General features: G+C 35.5%; 2 protein-coding genes across 3 annotated transcripts; both read left to right on the top strand.

Annotated features, from left to right (window-relative positions):
• The first annotated feature begins 2,282 nt into the window (after positions 1 to 2,282).
• On the top strand, positions 2,283 to 4,773 carry LOC130814881 (uncharacterized). 2 transcript variants are annotated; one of them, XM_057681129.1, is made up of 3 exons: positions 2,283 to 2,529; positions 2,673 to 2,717; positions 3,630 to 4,773. In XM_057681129.1, the coding sequence occupies exon 3, from the start codon at positions 3,631 to 3,633 to the stop codon at positions 4,276 to 4,278; it is 648 nt and encodes a 215-aa protein (XP_057537112.1). In that variant the 5' UTR covers positions 2,283 to 2,529; positions 2,673 to 2,717; position 3,630; the 3' UTR covers positions 4,279 to 4,773. The 2 variants fall into 2 exon arrangements, with proteins under 2 accessions (XP_057537112.1, XP_057537111.1); XM_057681128.1 differs by having other exon boundaries at positions 2,284 to 2,529; positions 2,676 to 2,717.
• A 124-nt stretch (positions 4,774 to 4,897) lies between these two features.
• On the top strand, positions 4,898 to 8,259 carry LOC130815510 (uncharacterized). Its single transcript, XM_057681999.1, has 4 exons — positions 4,898 to 4,915; positions 5,018 to 5,202; positions 5,473 to 5,557; positions 6,120 to 8,259. Exons 1-4 carry the CDS (start codon positions 4,898 to 4,900, stop codon positions 6,543 to 6,545), a joined length of 714 nt encoding a protein of 237 aa, XP_057537982.1. The 3' UTR covers positions 6,546 to 8,259.
• Positions 8,260 to 16,673: the final 8,414 nt, after the last annotated feature.

Genomic DNA, 16,673 nt, shown 5'->3' with positions numbered 1-16,673 from the left:
GCGACCTTTCCTACCTTCTCTGTGACCTCATAAGGTCCTATAAACTATAGGCTCAACTTCCCCCTCTTGCTAAACCTCATAACTCCCTTCATCGGTGAAACTCTCATAAACACGTAATCCCCTACGGCGAACTCATCAGGTCTCCTCTTAAGGTTTGCGTAGGACTTTTGTCGATCCTGGGCCGCTTTAAGTCTTTCTCGAATCATTTTTACTTGATCAGTCATCTCCTCTAACATAGTCGGTCCTAGAGTGACTAATTCATTGAAATCGTCCCAACATACTGGATTACGACAACAACGACCGTACAAAGCTTCAAAAGGTGTCATCTGGATGCTTGCCTGGTAACTATTATTGTATGAAAATTCCACCATGTCTAGGCACTCATCCCAAGATCCTTGCCTATCCAAAGCTACTGTTCGCAACATATCTTCAAGTGTCCTATTCGTGCGTTCAGTTTGCCCATCAGTAGCCGGGTGAAAAGATGTGCTCCTAAGAAGTTCTGTACCCAAAGCTTTCTGAAATGCTTCCCAAAATTTCGACACGTATCTAGTATCACGATCAGACACTATAGATCTAGGGACACCGTGGTATCGTACAATGTTCTTAAGGTAAGCTCGAGCCAACTGATCCATATCCCACTGATTATTCATCGGAATGAACTTAGCACTCTTGGTGAGTCTATCCACGATCACCCATAACGTATCATTTCCTGACTTAGTCCTTGGTAAACCCAAAATAAAATCCATGGATATGTCATCCCATTTCCATACAGGAATATCCAAAGGTTGGAGTAAGCCTGCAGACCTCTTATGCTCGCTCTTTACCTTCTGACAGGTCAAACACTTGGAAACCAAAATGTCTACTTCAAGTCTTGATACATCTTATCTCCTCCTGGATGAATAGAATACTTTGAGCTATGAGCCTCTGTCAATATCTTCTCCTTAAGCTCTGTGCAAGTAGAAGGTACACACCATCGACCCTTATATCGAATGCTACCATCCTCGAATATCATGAATCCTTCAACTTTCTTTTCTTTAACTTGCTCTCTCGTTTTCTCCATAAAGGAGTCAGTCACTTGCTTTATTAAAATTTCCTCAAAAATTGAAGGTCGGATGGATAAGGCTGCTAACCGGGACTCTAGCTCCCCATGTTGTACAATCTTGAGATTCAATCCTTCCATGTCTCTCTGCAACTCTCTAGGAACAGTCAAGGAAGCTAAGGAATGACTGGACTTTCTACTCAAAGCATCAGCGACCACATTGGCCTTACCTCATGGTAATTAAACTCCACGTTATAGTCGTTAATCAACTCTAGCCACCTTCGTTATCTCATGTTCAAATTTTGTTGTGTATACAAGTATCGCAAGCTTTGATGGTCAGTATAAATTTTGCACTTCACTCCATACAAGTAATGTTTCCAAATCTTCAGGGCAAAGACAATGGCTACTAGTTCAAGGTCATGAGTTGGATAATTGACTTCATGCGATTTAAGTTGTCTTGATGCATAAGCAATAACCTTTCGATCTTGCATCAACACGCACCCTAACCCATTTTTCGAGGCATCACTATACACAAGATATTCAGACGTGCTGTCTATAACTAGCGACTGAAATTTAGTCGCAAAACAGTCGGTATGCATTGTACTAATTGACAGTGCTTTTTGACTACTTTTGACTCACTAACAGTGCTTTTTGACCACAATTGGCATTTTGAATTTTGAATTTTGAATTTCCGACTGAAAACCAATCGATAAATGAACGATAAATTGTTAAAAAACATTTAATGAGTTTTTCAGTCCGACCATTTTTTGTGTGATAATTATAAGTACTTATTAGTAGTAGTTTTTCCCTTATTTATACTTTACTATGCATTATAAAAAAGAAGAAATGTTGAATATATGTTTCTCAAATATGAGAAAATCCAGTATTGTAAACTTTACTTATGCTAATACATTGCAACAATCAAATTTTAGTATTTTGAGTAATTAAATTTTTTTAATCTTTATGAAAAAATCGATTGTTGCAACTAGCAAGTAAGTATTAATATAAATAAAGAATATAATGTTGAATTCCTCAAATTGAGGAACAAATTTTCAACATTTCTAACATATTTTTATACACTACTAAAAAGATGGAGTATTTAAAGACATTATTTTAGACAGTTGAGTAACTGTTTGAACAAAAACGGAGATTTTAGACGCTTTATTTTCGACATTTAAATACGTTGAAATAAATTATTAAAAGCGTCCAAAAAATTATTAAAAAAAAAAAAAAAAACCGCCTCTTCAAGTTCCTAAAAATTTCAAAAACCCGCTTCTATGTTCTAACCCTAAGAGCTAACTCCCTTCTCCCTCTCCTTTTCCCTCTCACGCACACAGTAACTTGGTCTAATCCCTAACAGCAACTCCCTTCTCCGGCGTCCCAGAGCAGATCTATCCCCCTTGTACCGGCGGTCCTGTAGCAGTTCCATTCCATTAAAACCGGCGGCCTGTAGCAGTCTCCTCCGTACCCGCAGCAGCGCGCCATAGCAGGTACGTTTTCTGATTTTTTTTTTCTTTTTTTCTTGTAAATTTCTATACCAGCCCTTTATATGTGTTAAATTGTGTTTGGGCGTTTTTTCTTTACTTTTTTCTGGTATATTTCTTGTAAATTTTTGACTATAAATTTCCTGTAGCAGTTCCGATCCCCTCCATTGAAACCAGCGGTCCTGTAGCTGCAGGTACGTTCTTAATTTTTTTTTCGTTTTTTTCTTGTAATTTGTTGTACTGGTATATTTTTCTTGTAAATTGTTGTACTGGTATATTTTTTTTTTCTTTTTTCTCGTAAATTTATTGTAAATTATTGATTTTTTTTTTGTATTAGGGCTTTTAATTTTAAGTGGAGTTTGTTTGGATATTGTGATGGGTTAAATTGTGGAGTTTTCATGGTTGAAAAAATTACCCAAACCAGCCCGAATATGGCCTGCACCAAAGCTACATGTTTATAGTTTGATTCTTCATGATAATAGGTTTTGAGGTTCTTTCTTCAAATTCATGTGATGTGTTAAATTGTGGTAGTCTATGCTTGCATTTATAGTTTAATTATTCATGATAATAGTATTTGGGGTTTTACATGTTTCTGTGCTTCAAAATCTATATCTTTATGGGTTGCACTCAATTATGCAATGATTTAATTGATATTGATTTGTTAGAGTGATTAATCATCTACTCCCTCCGTTTTTTTTGATCTTCGACATTACTATAATGGGTAGTTTCAAAAGTTCTTCCACTTTAGAATACTTGCTATTTTTAGAAAGTTTTTATCCCACTTTTATCCCTTAAAACCCCCCTTTTCTTTTAATGTACCCCTTTTCTTTTATTTATAATTATTTTTTCTCTCATACTTTCAATACAATCATTACTTCACACTACTATTTAATTAAAATAATATCCACTACAACCTCATACTTCCAATACAATCATTACTTCACACTACTATTTAACTAAAATAATACCCACTACAACCCAAAGATTCTATCTTCCTTAATATGTGTGAAAACCCCAAAATGGAAGATCAAAAAAGAACGGAGGGAGTATATGTTAGTTGTATGCATATGGAAGTTTTTAATCTTACTATTATATAATATGCATAGGATGTCTCAATATATTGATAAGAGTTGGATAAATAAACCAAGAAATACAGAAGCTTATATGAAGGGGGTTAGTGACTTTATGGAATTTGCAAAGAAAGGGACACAAAATGGTTTCATTAGATGCCCTTGTTGCAAGTGTCAAATTGATAGAAAAAAAATCTTACCACTAGAGGAGGTTGAAAGACACAGTTTGTTTAAAGGGTTTTATAAAGAATACAAGAATTGGATATTTCATGGACCTATGACTGTTGTGGAGAATGTGTGTAATCAAAAAGGGATTTCATTTATAGCTTCCAATGAATCAGAAAACTTAGGTCAAGATGATATATCGGGGTTACTTCAAGATGCTTTTAGGTCAAATATTTTAGGTGACCATGAGTTTGGTAGTGAACATAATGATGAGGGGTTAGCTAATGAGACAATAGAGAAACCTAAATTTCAATGTGAATTTGATGAATTTCCTACTCAACAACCTGATGTGAACTCTTCTTTTGAAGAAGTCAAATTTAGCAAGCTTTATAAAGCTTTCAATGAACCTCTTTATGAAGGTTGGACTTCCTTTTCAAAGCTATCACTCATCTTGCACCTTTTTCACCTTAAGTGCTTGTTCAAGTGGCCGGATAAATCATTAATCTACTTGGAACTTTGATGAACATGGATGGAAAAAGTAAAGATGATGAATTTAATCGCATGTTTTTTGAAAATACAAACGTGAAGCCACATTTTTGGCTACAGCTTCATAGTGACAATGAATTCATTATGCCACTCGCCCCATATTGTATGACTGGGGTAGGTAAAGAGTCATTCCTACATGTTTTGGCAAGTATTAAATTTCCTGATGGATATGGCTCAAACCTTTCAAGATGTGTGAACTTGAAAAACAAGAAGCTTATGAATCTTATGAGTCATGACAACCACATATTAATGCAAGATATCCTTCCAATAGCATTGAAATCATCTCAAGCCTCCATCGTTATTGATCTTGTTGATGATCTATCATCATTTTTTAAGTCTCTTTGTGCAAAGGAAATCGATCCTAATTATCTTGATGCTTTATAGTCCAAGATAATAGATGTCTTGTGCCGAATAAAGATTGAATTCCTTCCTTCTTTTTTCACTATCATGGATCATTTGTTAATTCACCTTGTCAAGGAGGTAAAGCTCAGAGGACCTGTTCATTATTGATGGATGTATCGAATTGAAAGGTATACATAATTTGACATTGCACTCCTGCCTCTTTTTAGAACTTATTACTTTTATTAATAACAATGTTTTCTTTTTTATGGGTACGTAGCCCATCTCAAAACATTTTTGAGAAATAGAGCTCAACCAGAAGGTTCTATTGCCGAGGGTTATATTCTTGAGGTAACAATTACCTTTTGCTCTAGATATTTAGAAGGCGTCGACCACGTCGCAACGATGATGATAATGAAAATGGATCTAGTTATTTGTTCAATGCTTGTGGTCGACCAGTTGGGGAGGTGAAAGTGATTAATTTGAACCATAAGAGCAAGATGCAAATACATCGTTATGTGCTAACACAATTTCAAGAGTTACTTCAACCATTTGAAAGGTAAGTGCTTAACTTAGTTATCATATTATTGAACCCATTTGAACTATTGTAGCACATATATTACTTTTATTTAATCACAGAGAATTCTTATCTCGGAAGCAAAGGGAATCACAGAATTACTGTTACTAATGATTTGGTGATTAAATGGAAGTTAGAGGAATTTCCAGATTGGTTAAAGTTGCAGGTTATAGATTAAGAAATTTTATCAACTAAATGTAAATGTTTATACTTTTTATTGATTCATCCACTTGAACAATATATTTTACGTAGGTACCAAATATTGATGAGGCCAATCCCGAGGAAGATTGTTGATAGCATTGGTTATGGTCCAAGTCTATATGCTAAAAGAATGAAGGTTCATATGATTAATGGTTTCAAGTTCTAGACATTTGCTAGTGAAAGAACTCGTAAAACTCAAAATAGTGGTGTCATGGTGGAAGCCGATGGAAATAAGTACTATGATTAATAGATATACTTGAAATTGACTACCTTGGATCCTATAAAGTCGTGGTGTATCGTTGTGATTGGGTAGACATAGTAACTGGGATAGAATATATTGGGTTCTAGAACTCGAGTGAGCTTCTCAAAGTTGATTCACATGGGCCGATATCTAACGGATGAGCTGTTTATTATTTCTAGTCAAGCAACACAAGTTTTTTATGTTAAAGATAAATAAAAAAATGGTTGGAATTATGTAATTGAAACTAAGCCTAGGGACTTGTTTGAAGTTTGATGAAATCAACTATTCATGTGTTTTTTTAGATATGATAATCTATTTGATCTCTCTTAGTGGTTGCTCTTCTATGTTATTTTTATTTGATCTTGTTTATATCTTTTTACTTTGCTTTTAATTTAATTCCTTGTCTAATTTTAATTTATAATTATGACCCATTCTCATCTTTTCGTTGTTACTGTAGGTTTCATCACCGCTACTAGCTTGGTACCTACAGTTACCAAGAAATATGATCCCAAAGCTTTACCTCTTGATAAGAGGTTTATGTCTCGAACCTTCAACACCTCAACTAATACTCCAACACAAGATACCGCTACTAGCTTGGTACCTACAGTTACCAAGAAATATGATTCCAAAGCTTTACTACTTGATAAGAGGTTTATGTCTCGAACCTTCAAGACCTCAACTAATACTCCAGCACAAGATCCCGCTACTAGCTTGGTACCTACAGTTACCAAAAAACATGATCCCAAAGCTTTACCTCTTAATAAGAGGTTTATGTCTCGAACCTTTAATACCTCAACTAATACTCCAGCACAAGATCTCGTTACTAGCTTGGTACCTACAGTTACCAAGAAACATGATCCCAAAGAGCAAGATGAGCCTTTAAAGAGCAAGGATGTTGTTGAAGAGACATGTAAGGGAAATGAAGATCCCAAAAAGCAAGATGAGCCTTCAAAGGAAATGGAGATAATACTTCCTGGGAGAAGAAAACAAGTGTGGAAGCTAGGGGGTAATGTTCATTGGAAAGAAAATATAGATGTGGATCCTGATGAGGTTGTCCAAGTAGAAGGTATACATACTTGAATGATCATAATATGCATATTTGATACAAATTGTGTATTTATTATTAACTGTTTTTTTGATTGAGCAAAGACAACAGAGAATGAGCCTCCCAAATTAGAAATAATAGAGGGGACTATAGTTGCTAAGCATGTTTGGTGCTTACCATCAGGAAGAAGGATCATTGTTCATTTTAATGAATATACTCAACCAATTTGAAGGGGGGACTTGTACTTGTTCATTTTCTGTCTGAATTGTCAAAAGATGGAACCTTTTGTCCACTTGGAGCACAAAATTGGAAGCGTGTTGATAATCATTACAAGCAAAGGATCATTAAAACGGTTTGGGAATGCATTAAACATTCTTTATTATTATAATTTGATATTACTACAGTTGGATGAAGTAGATATGATAATGACTTATATAAAGTTTTATATATTCATGGGGAGTTTGGTAATTGAGGTAATCTCATATTTGAAAATAATTGTTGGCCTTGAATCACAAATGGGTAGTATGTATTTTGGCTAAAGTTTGTGCATTTTGTTTGATTTGTTGTAGATTTTTGCAGCTGATGTTCATGTTATAACCAACAAATCATCTTTTGACAAACTTTTAACTTTTAAATTTTGCTCTCTTAAACATCGATAAATATATGTGTATGTGAATGTTGATCAAATTAGGCACCTATGTTGTTTGGACTTTTTTGACCAAGCTACAACTTAAGGTCAAAGCTACATCAGCGAATGTATGTGCGTATATGAATATCAAATGCTAATACTTTTGTGGATATGATTGATTTAGTATGATATTCGTTAGTAATTATGTATCTTTGATGAATTTAATGTAGAATGGAAAATAAATACATTTTCAACGCTTGTAAATGTCAAAAGCATATATCTAGATATCAAGGGCTTTAAAAGGTTTTATTTTCATTTAGACATATAAAAGCGCCTAAAATATTAAGCACTATCCACATGAAAAAGGGTCTAAAAAAATCAGCATTTCTACACAAAAAAGCGTCTAAAAACGTGAAATTGTGGTATGGATGTAAGGCGGGAAATCTTTTTCCCCACAGTAAAAAGCGTCAGAAAATAGATATAACATCCACTGGAAAAAGAATCGAGAAAAAAGCGTCTAAAATTTGTAACTGTAGTTTTTTAGATGCTTCGTCAAGCGTCGAAAATATAGTTTTTGACGGTTAAAACCGTCGAAAAAAACCATAGTTTTTCCGTCTAAAAGCTCCGTGTTTTTTAGTAGTGATATAATTAAGAGAAAATCTACTACTTCTAGTAGGCACTTATATCAAGAATAAACAGCTGCACCAAAAACCTTCTTATAATTTTTTTAATTAAATAAATAATAAATATAACATAAAGTATATTTGAAATAATAAATAATACAATTATGACATTTATAGAAATAACATGCCTTCATGTTGTGTGGAAAACTTGTATGATATTGTTGTAAAAAAAATTAAATTGTTTATAACAGAGAGAAGAAAGTTTTGAGAGAGTGAGTGAAGTGCGTTTAGTTAAAGTTGAGGGTATTTATAGAGGAAAAGAGGTGGAAAAAGACGGTTGTTGGAAAATTGTAAATGTATCTTTCCGACTATCCACCGATTGAACACCGACTAATCATCCTACTCCACATTTTCCGACTAAATATCGACCAAAACATGCGGTTGGTAAATACTGACTAGAGCAACGATCGGTATTCAGTCGAAACTTCCTACCATTTTTTGTCTAGTAGGTAGTCGGAATTTCCGACTGACTTTTGGTAGTCAGTAAGTTAGTTTGAAAATTCCGACTATTTTGTTGTCGGTCGGTGCCTTCAGTCGATGTTTCATCACTTTTTGTGGTGAAAATAAATAATTCATAACCGATGTCTACTCAATCTACCCTAAACAAATTACACAACCGATTTTGTAACTTAATAACATCAAAACTGAACATGACTCGAAATGAATCGGAAGTGATCCAAATGACAACACTAATTGATTTGGAACCGACCAGAATTTCAGTCAAACTAATTTTTCTCCCCCTGAAACTGATTCGAACACTCGTTTAGACAGCTCTAAATATATATTTAATCACAAAGTTACGGCTTGTTACTGCTTTATAAAATATTAAAGGGAGTCAAAAAGAGAACAAAGAATCTACCTCTTATTATTGCAACTATGTTTTGTTTGTTGAGGTCAACCAGTGATTTAAACTAACCATTATATATTGAGTGTTTAATAGCTGATCTGTAGATTACATAAATAAATTACCCGATCCTTAAATATCGTCATCCTTTTCATTTTATCGCCACCCCCTGAAGAAATTATGAATTTACCCCTGGATTTTCAAAACATTACAATTTTGCCACTGAACTTAAAATTTTCTATATATACCACAATCTCACTAAAATTTTTCTTACCACACTTAAAACAAACATACAAAAGCAAATTCTTGGAGCAAAAACTAAGTTCAATCCGCCAAAAATTAATCGAGGTAATTTTCTTTTTGAATGTAATTAATTTAAATTTAAAAAAAAAAAAAACTGTAGTGAATCGCCCAAATCTGGGCGATTCAAAAAATATATATATTTTTTCGTTTATTTTTGAATAATTGTTATTATTTTTAATTATATTATTGTTATTATTATTATTATTATTATTACTGTCATTATTATTAATATTATTATTATTGTTATTATTGTGGTGATTGTTATTATTTTTATTTAAAAATTTTTATTTTTGTTTTGATTATTAATTTATTATTTTAAATATGTTTATTATAATAATAATAATTATTAATAACTTTTTTATATAATTTTGAATACTGTTTTTTTATTGTTGTTGGTGATGTTTTTTGGTTTTTTTTTGAATTTAATTAATTTTAAAAAAATAATAAAAAAAATTATGAATCGCACAGATCTGGGCGATTCATAAATTTTTTTTTCCGTTTGTTTTAGAATAATTATTATTGTTTTTAATTATATTATTATTGTTATTATTATTATTATTATTTACTGTTATTATTATTAATTTTATTGTTATTGTTATTATTGTTGTGATTGTTATTATTTTTGTTATAAAATTTTTTTTGTTTTTGATTATTAATTTATTATTTTAAATATGTTTGTTATAATAATAATAATTATTATTAATAACTTTGTTAATATTACTGTTATTATTGTTAATTATTGATTTTGTTATTAGTGTTATGAAATTTATTGTTTGTGTTATTATTGTTATGATTATTATTAATGTTTTGTTTTTTTGTTAATATTATTATTATTATTATGATTATTTTGAATTTAGAAAATTAACTAAAATAATATTATTAATAATCGTAATAATAAATATGTTGTAACATTGTATTTGTTGGTAATGATTATTTAAATTTTGTTGTTGCTAATTAATTATTGTTTTTTTCATGTGGTTAATTTAACGTAACGTTTGATTATGTTCATTTATTATTAAAATAAACTTAAATGATTAAAAATTGTAGTAAATGGCTGGTAATCAAAAAAAGGAAAAGGGTTTTTTTAGACACTTGTTGAGAGGAAATAATTCTAGGCCTACCTTACTCAGAGGGGACCCGCATGAGAGGGGGGTAACGGGTTCTGCTAGGAGGGCTAGGCAGGAAGAGGCTGTCAGACACAATATTGCCCAAAGGTCGAGTGTGCTGGACCTTGTGCGAACCCCTGTTGAGGACCAGGCTAATAGCATTCAGAGTAGTTGGGGGGTTTCCAGTGACGATGATAATGATAGTGACGATGTTGAATACGAAGCTCCTGACTTTCGGCCAGTGGACTGGACTATTGTCCGGGGGCACGACGGGAGATTTGCACGTGGCGTCCCTAGTTCTTCAGTCGCATCTGAGCGCGCAGGACGTAGTCTCGTCGAAAACGAGCCGCCACGGGAGAGCAGGGGCTCACAGTCCGCTGGCATGGACTGGTTAGTCACATCGCCCCAGTCTGGGGAGCAGAAAAATATGCGACTGATCCCTAGCTATGGCGGGCACATAGGTAAACTTATTTTCGACGGCTCCGAGCGTACGCCTCCGCTTCTGGAATGCCGTAGTAGGAAGAGGCCGTTGGAGGCCATCATCGGACTGAGGTATGTTCGATGTGCTGTACGATGTTCTACCTGCCACTTCCCTCGGCCGACTACCGTACATTATGCACCAGCACATTGACTGTGCTTTGATATCGACGTTCGTGGAGAGGTGGCAATCGGATACGAACACCTTCCACATGCCATAGGGCGAAATGACGATTATGTTGCACGACGTGCAACGCATACTGGGCATTGCTATTCAAGGTTCTCTGCCGGCTGAGCCTTCTGAGGTGGAGTGGGAGGTCGGTATCACCAATTTGTTCGGGGAGCCTATGTATGAGCTTCGACGTAGAGGTGCATTCATCTGCGGCTGCGTGAAGGTTGCTGAACTGATGTAGCTGTGTCATAAGTCCCAGGCCATGGATACGCAGACGACAGCCTACTACATGGCTATCGTCGGCTCTACCTTGCTGGCGGATAAGACCAGAACCGGCATGCGACTTCACCCGATACTTGCCGTGAACGTCGATCAGCATGAGATCGCCTAGGGTGCGGTGACCTTGGCCTACTTGTATCGGCAGCTCGGAATGGCATCTAGGGCTGGCTGCAAGACCATTACGGGCTGCCTCACATTGCTGCAGACATGGATCTATGAGTACTTTCCCGCTTTCCGCCCTCATCCTCGCCGAGCAGATGAGCCAAACAAGACAAGGGCGGAGATGTGGTCGACGAAGAATCCATGTCATGAGGTGGATAGGCTGAGGGAGTGCCGTAGCATACTAGACTCCATGACGGAAACGCAGGTATTGTACATCGCATCACACTTTAATATAAGCTATGTTTTTAAGTTTACATTATTTTTATTTGTTAACTTGGCCTGTATGCAGGTGGAATGGACTCCTTACATTTCAGCTCCTAGGGCGTTGCTCAATGAGCACCCACGCATCACCTTCATTGGGGGTATCACTTGCTTTGATATCATCGCACTAGTGGAAAAAGACGTATTTGCTGCGTATCATTTGCTGCGGTTTTTGTATATACGCGGCAATAAATAGGAAAAAGAATTAGAAAAAAAACCATTAATTGCTGCGGTTTTAAGGTGTGACCGCAGCAAATACTCAGTAGCACAATTAATTGCTGCGGTTATGCTATGGCCCGCAGCAATTTAGTGCATATTAAACTAAAAAATAAATAAATAAATAAAATATAAGCATTATTTGCTGCAGTTATTGAATGATCGCAGCAAATAAGTATTAAAAAAAAAAGTGAATTTTTTTTTATGGCAGACAGACCCTACTTCGCGGCACGCGTAGATCTCCGCGGCTCGCGGAGTTTAACCTGACCCAGCAAAATTTTTTTTTAAAAAAAAAACTATTATTTGCTGCGGGCTTCTTTTAACCGCAACAAATAATGGTTATTTGCTGCGGTTTTTTATTAAGCCCGCAGCAAATAGTTGGTCCAAAAAAATATAAAAAACGCGTTTTGACGTTCAAATGCTTAAAACCCTAAAATAACTTTCTTCAAAAACCCATGACGACGACTGTCTTCTTCTTCAAACTCTTCAATTTCAGAAAATTTTTTCAAAAACTCACGAAAAATCTCTTCAAGTTCTTCAAGTTTTTCAAATCATATGACTCTACTGTGTTTTCTCTTCATTTTGTTCATCATCTTTCAAACCCAACGACTTTTTTTAAGTTGTTCAAGTTCCTGTGTTGTTGAGATTTGTTGCTTCAATAACCACCCATTGCACGAATTTCCTACTCCATCTTTGTTTAAGTTCTTCAACCCACCATTGTTGTTTTTCCTTCAAAAGCCACGAAATTAGGGCTAGTCTTGTTCTTTTTCAAGTCATTGTGTTTTAATAAGGATTTAGTCTTTTTTTATACTAATTTTGATTTTGTTTTTCATTGTAGGTTACATAATCTTATTGTAGAAACAAAATTAACATATCTCATTACCAAGGTATGTATTTTATATTTGAATGTGAATAATTTACTTATGTATGTACTTGAATATTTGAATGTGAATAATTTTAATTAATTAGGATTTGTAGGGTAGATTGAATGTGAATAATTTAATTATGTATATATGTAGTTGTATATTTGAATGTGAATAATTACTTATGTATGTGGTATCAATGGTTCAATGGGTAGTTCTTGTAAATGACATCGACCATAGTTTGCCATGTCGATGTTTATTCGAAGGACAAAAATTCTCAACTCGTCGAATCCACTATTCACTTTCGCAAGCTGCTTTCTATATGAAACATGTAGGATTGAATCTCAAAAATCGAGAGCTTTTGATGTGTGACACTCTTTTTGGAGTCAAGTATTCATTATTTTTATGACTAGAGTAAGTTTAAAAGTAATTGTGTCAAGTTTAAAAGCACCTTTTGATTTATTAGGACTTTAATTTGTATATGATGTACATATTATTATATTATATATACGATCGAGAGTTTACAAAGAGATTATTGGTGATTATTGGAGTTAATTAGTGATTATCATTGGATTAATCATTGTTTATTACATTGTACATTATTGGATTATTTAATACTATTAAACAAAAACAGCAAAAAAAAAAAAATAATAACTACATCGCGGCACGCGGAGCACCTCCTGAAGCAGCAAAAACAAAAATAAAAAAAAAATAACTATTTGCTGCGGTTTTGAAGCTGACCGCAGCAAATACTCCCCTTAATTTGCTGCGGTTAAGGGTTGATCGCAGCAAATAATACCCTTTTTTGCTGCGGTTTTTAATCGCAGCATTTAAAATAGGCTATTTGCTGCTATCACTATTGCTTGGGGCCAACACCGCAGCAAATAATGGCCAAAAAACCGCAGCAAATGAGGTTTTTTCCACTAGTGTCGAGGTGCACGCTATTCCCCCCGCTCATATGAGACCAGTGAAGGCTATGCAACCGGCACACGGTACCTACTTCGTGACATTTGCTTCTTCGGATGCCTTCTTGGAGGCATGGAGCAGGTTCCCCTTTAGTGCCCGCATCGGTGAGCAGGCACTTCGTCGGGCATCTGTTCCATCGGAGGCTGAACCCAGTTACGTTGACTGGTTTAGAGTATGCTCGCACCCCTTTGCAGCCCCCGACGAAGGGCTGACTGTTGGTCCTGGTCCTTCTCAGAGTAGAGCTGAATACGTGAGTTTTTAAAATTTATTTGTTTTATGTTATGTCTTTGGGTTTTTTGAATGTTGTTTTATATGTTGTTAACTCCGTTTTTCCTTTTGTTTTTTTTCAGTTTCTCAATGAATGGCCCAGTCGATTCGCTCCATTGGCGAGACTACCTCCTCTCGCGAATATGAACCCCCGAGAACGTCATGCTTTAGAATTATATCTTAATGACTGTAAAGATTTATTTGCCGAATGGAAAGCATTTAAGGGGCATGGCCCTTCATAATCTGTACTTAAACTATTTTACATTAATGATTTTATTTTGCTAACATCAACGCTAATTACATCATATTCAATTCATGTTCACGTCAATGCTTTTATTAATTTACATCGTTACTATACACAATGAAGGTCATCTACATTTTCTAACGCAACCACTATACACAGTAGTATAACTATGGACTATCTACAAATTTAATCTCGTGTATAATTCAATAATACAATTGAATAATGATTTATACAACACGTAAGACTGTGGACTATATAAATTTACAGCATCGTCAGCGGTGTTATTACGTGGTGGTGGTTGTGGCCCGCGTAGATTATTCCATAGCATAATCCTAGTAGTGAAATGTGTTTCAATATGTTTGGTAAAATTGTCAACTGTTTCTCTCCAACGTTGATGGATGGGCGGGAGTGGGGATGAATCGTCGTTCATTAAAAGTTGAACAAAATGATTTCCATTCACCCAACATATATGTATAACTTTATGCACACTTTGCACGCCCGGTGCTTTCCTTAACGGAAGAACTAAACAGTTGTACATCGGATCAGGTATTTCGGCTCCATTCACCCAACATAACTGTATTCAAATGCACTTTATTTCTTTTCATGGTTTTGCTTGTGCTTGGTCTTCCCTTTCTCGGTGGACTTGCGTAAGGCTCAGGTATTTCGGCTCCATCAGGGTGTAGTTCATACTCAAGTACCTGAGACATTCGGCGTACAACTGCGGGATCAGATTTTAGAACTTTATCGACCAGAGATTGAAAGTACTCTTTGTCATCGGCGTTCGCGTATCGAACTCCTTCGCTAATTTCATCTCCTACCTCTGTGTACCTCAAAGTAGTCCAGAATGGATGAATGTTATTCGCATACAAAGCACCGTGTTTACCGATAGACATATATAAAGAACAAGCACACAGAAATCCATGGGTTTGTTGAAGTACACAACCGCATTTGTTTAATACAAAATCACCCAATTCTAACATACGGTTATATTCAAGCTGCAGCTGCTCCAAGGCATAGATAGATACGTGGCGATATAAAGGTCTAAAGAAATGCTGTCGCAACGACTTTGCTACAGAATTCATGGATTCCTGTAGCGCTTGTCGGATCTTGGCTTGCTGATTTTTCATCTGTGCGTGTGCCCTTTTAAACAGGGTATCGAAAGAGCTATTACCGCTACCAAGGTAATACTTAAAAGACGAGTGCTGACTTTCAACTCTGCTGGTAGTCTAGTTACCATGTGCAAAACATCATTTGTCCACGCACGCACAAATTTCTCTCTAAGTGGAATACATGTTCCAGCCATATACCGAACAACCTTTCTGTTCCTAACCGACCACGTATTCACGATCGCTTGCCATCTCACTTCAAATTTGCCGATTGTAGAACTTTCAACCAAGGGGTTCCATCTACCTTTCCTGAATATTTGCCCTTGTTGATTTTTTTTCCCCCACACAACTTGTCCACCATGTTCTCCACGTCGTTTGCAATATGCCAAATGTATAACAAATGTCGCACATCTACATTAAACACAACATTGAACGTAATTAAGACATATCCAATAGATAGAACGACAATAATTAATCAACATAACCTTTTTACCTGGGAAGACGTCACGAATAGCTGCAGATAAACCTTCGTCTCGATCAGTTACAATGACGCTACGAGTCTGAGCTGTGCCGAAAATATCTCTAAATCCCTGCAACACCCAATAGTACGACACCGCTGCCTCATCTCGCATCAAACAGAATGCAACCAAGAAGTTGTGATTGGTTGGCATCATTTCGATCACTTCACATAGTGGCCACTTTTTGTTTGTTCGTTTTGTACGTTGTATCTATCAGCACAACATACGGCCACGTACGTATCATTTGGATAGAGGTAGGATTTGCAACTAATAGTTTGCTCAATTCCCTTTCGCTACCCAAGTCTGTCCAGACCACATGATTAAGTTCTGTGGCCATATAAACACAGTGTTGAAGGGGAGTCCTACCCTCCATCTCTTCTCTCCTTATTGATTGCCTAATATTATATATCTGATTCATACTAGCATACAAACTAGGAAAATCATCTCTAATAGAATTCATAATAAAGGCCGGTTGCATTTCGGTCACACTAAGCTTTCATATGTGCTCTCGAATATCTGCATTGAATCTATTTGCCCTTACATGACCATCTCTGTACACTAAGAACGGGTAGTTATGTCTTCTTTTTTCACCAGCACACACCCTTACCGTCTAAGGTCTTTCTTCTGGTTTACGACCACTTGCTACAATTAAAAATTTACACCCACAACTTCTACTTTTAGAACCAGGTCGGGCGGTATCATCTAGATTATGTAAATCACCCCTAATATTACCATAGCGGTGACATCTTAAATACACACTAACTTTAGTTATTTCTATCGTAATATACTGGAGTAATCTACGTTGTCTTCGAAGTTTTCAAACTCCTGCAAATGTTAAATACAAAATAATACAAATGAATTACAATAATAA

The sequence above is a fragment of the Amaranthus tricolor genome, chromosome 6 (genome assembly GCF_026212465.1).
Source record: "Amaranthus tricolor cultivar Red isolate AtriRed21 chromosome 6, ASM2621246v1, whole genome shotgun sequence".
Classification (NCBI taxonomy): Eukaryota; Viridiplantae; Streptophyta; class Magnoliopsida; order Caryophyllales; family Amaranthaceae; genus Amaranthus; species Amaranthus tricolor.
This window is presented reverse-complemented; position numbering and strand designations above follow the sequence as displayed.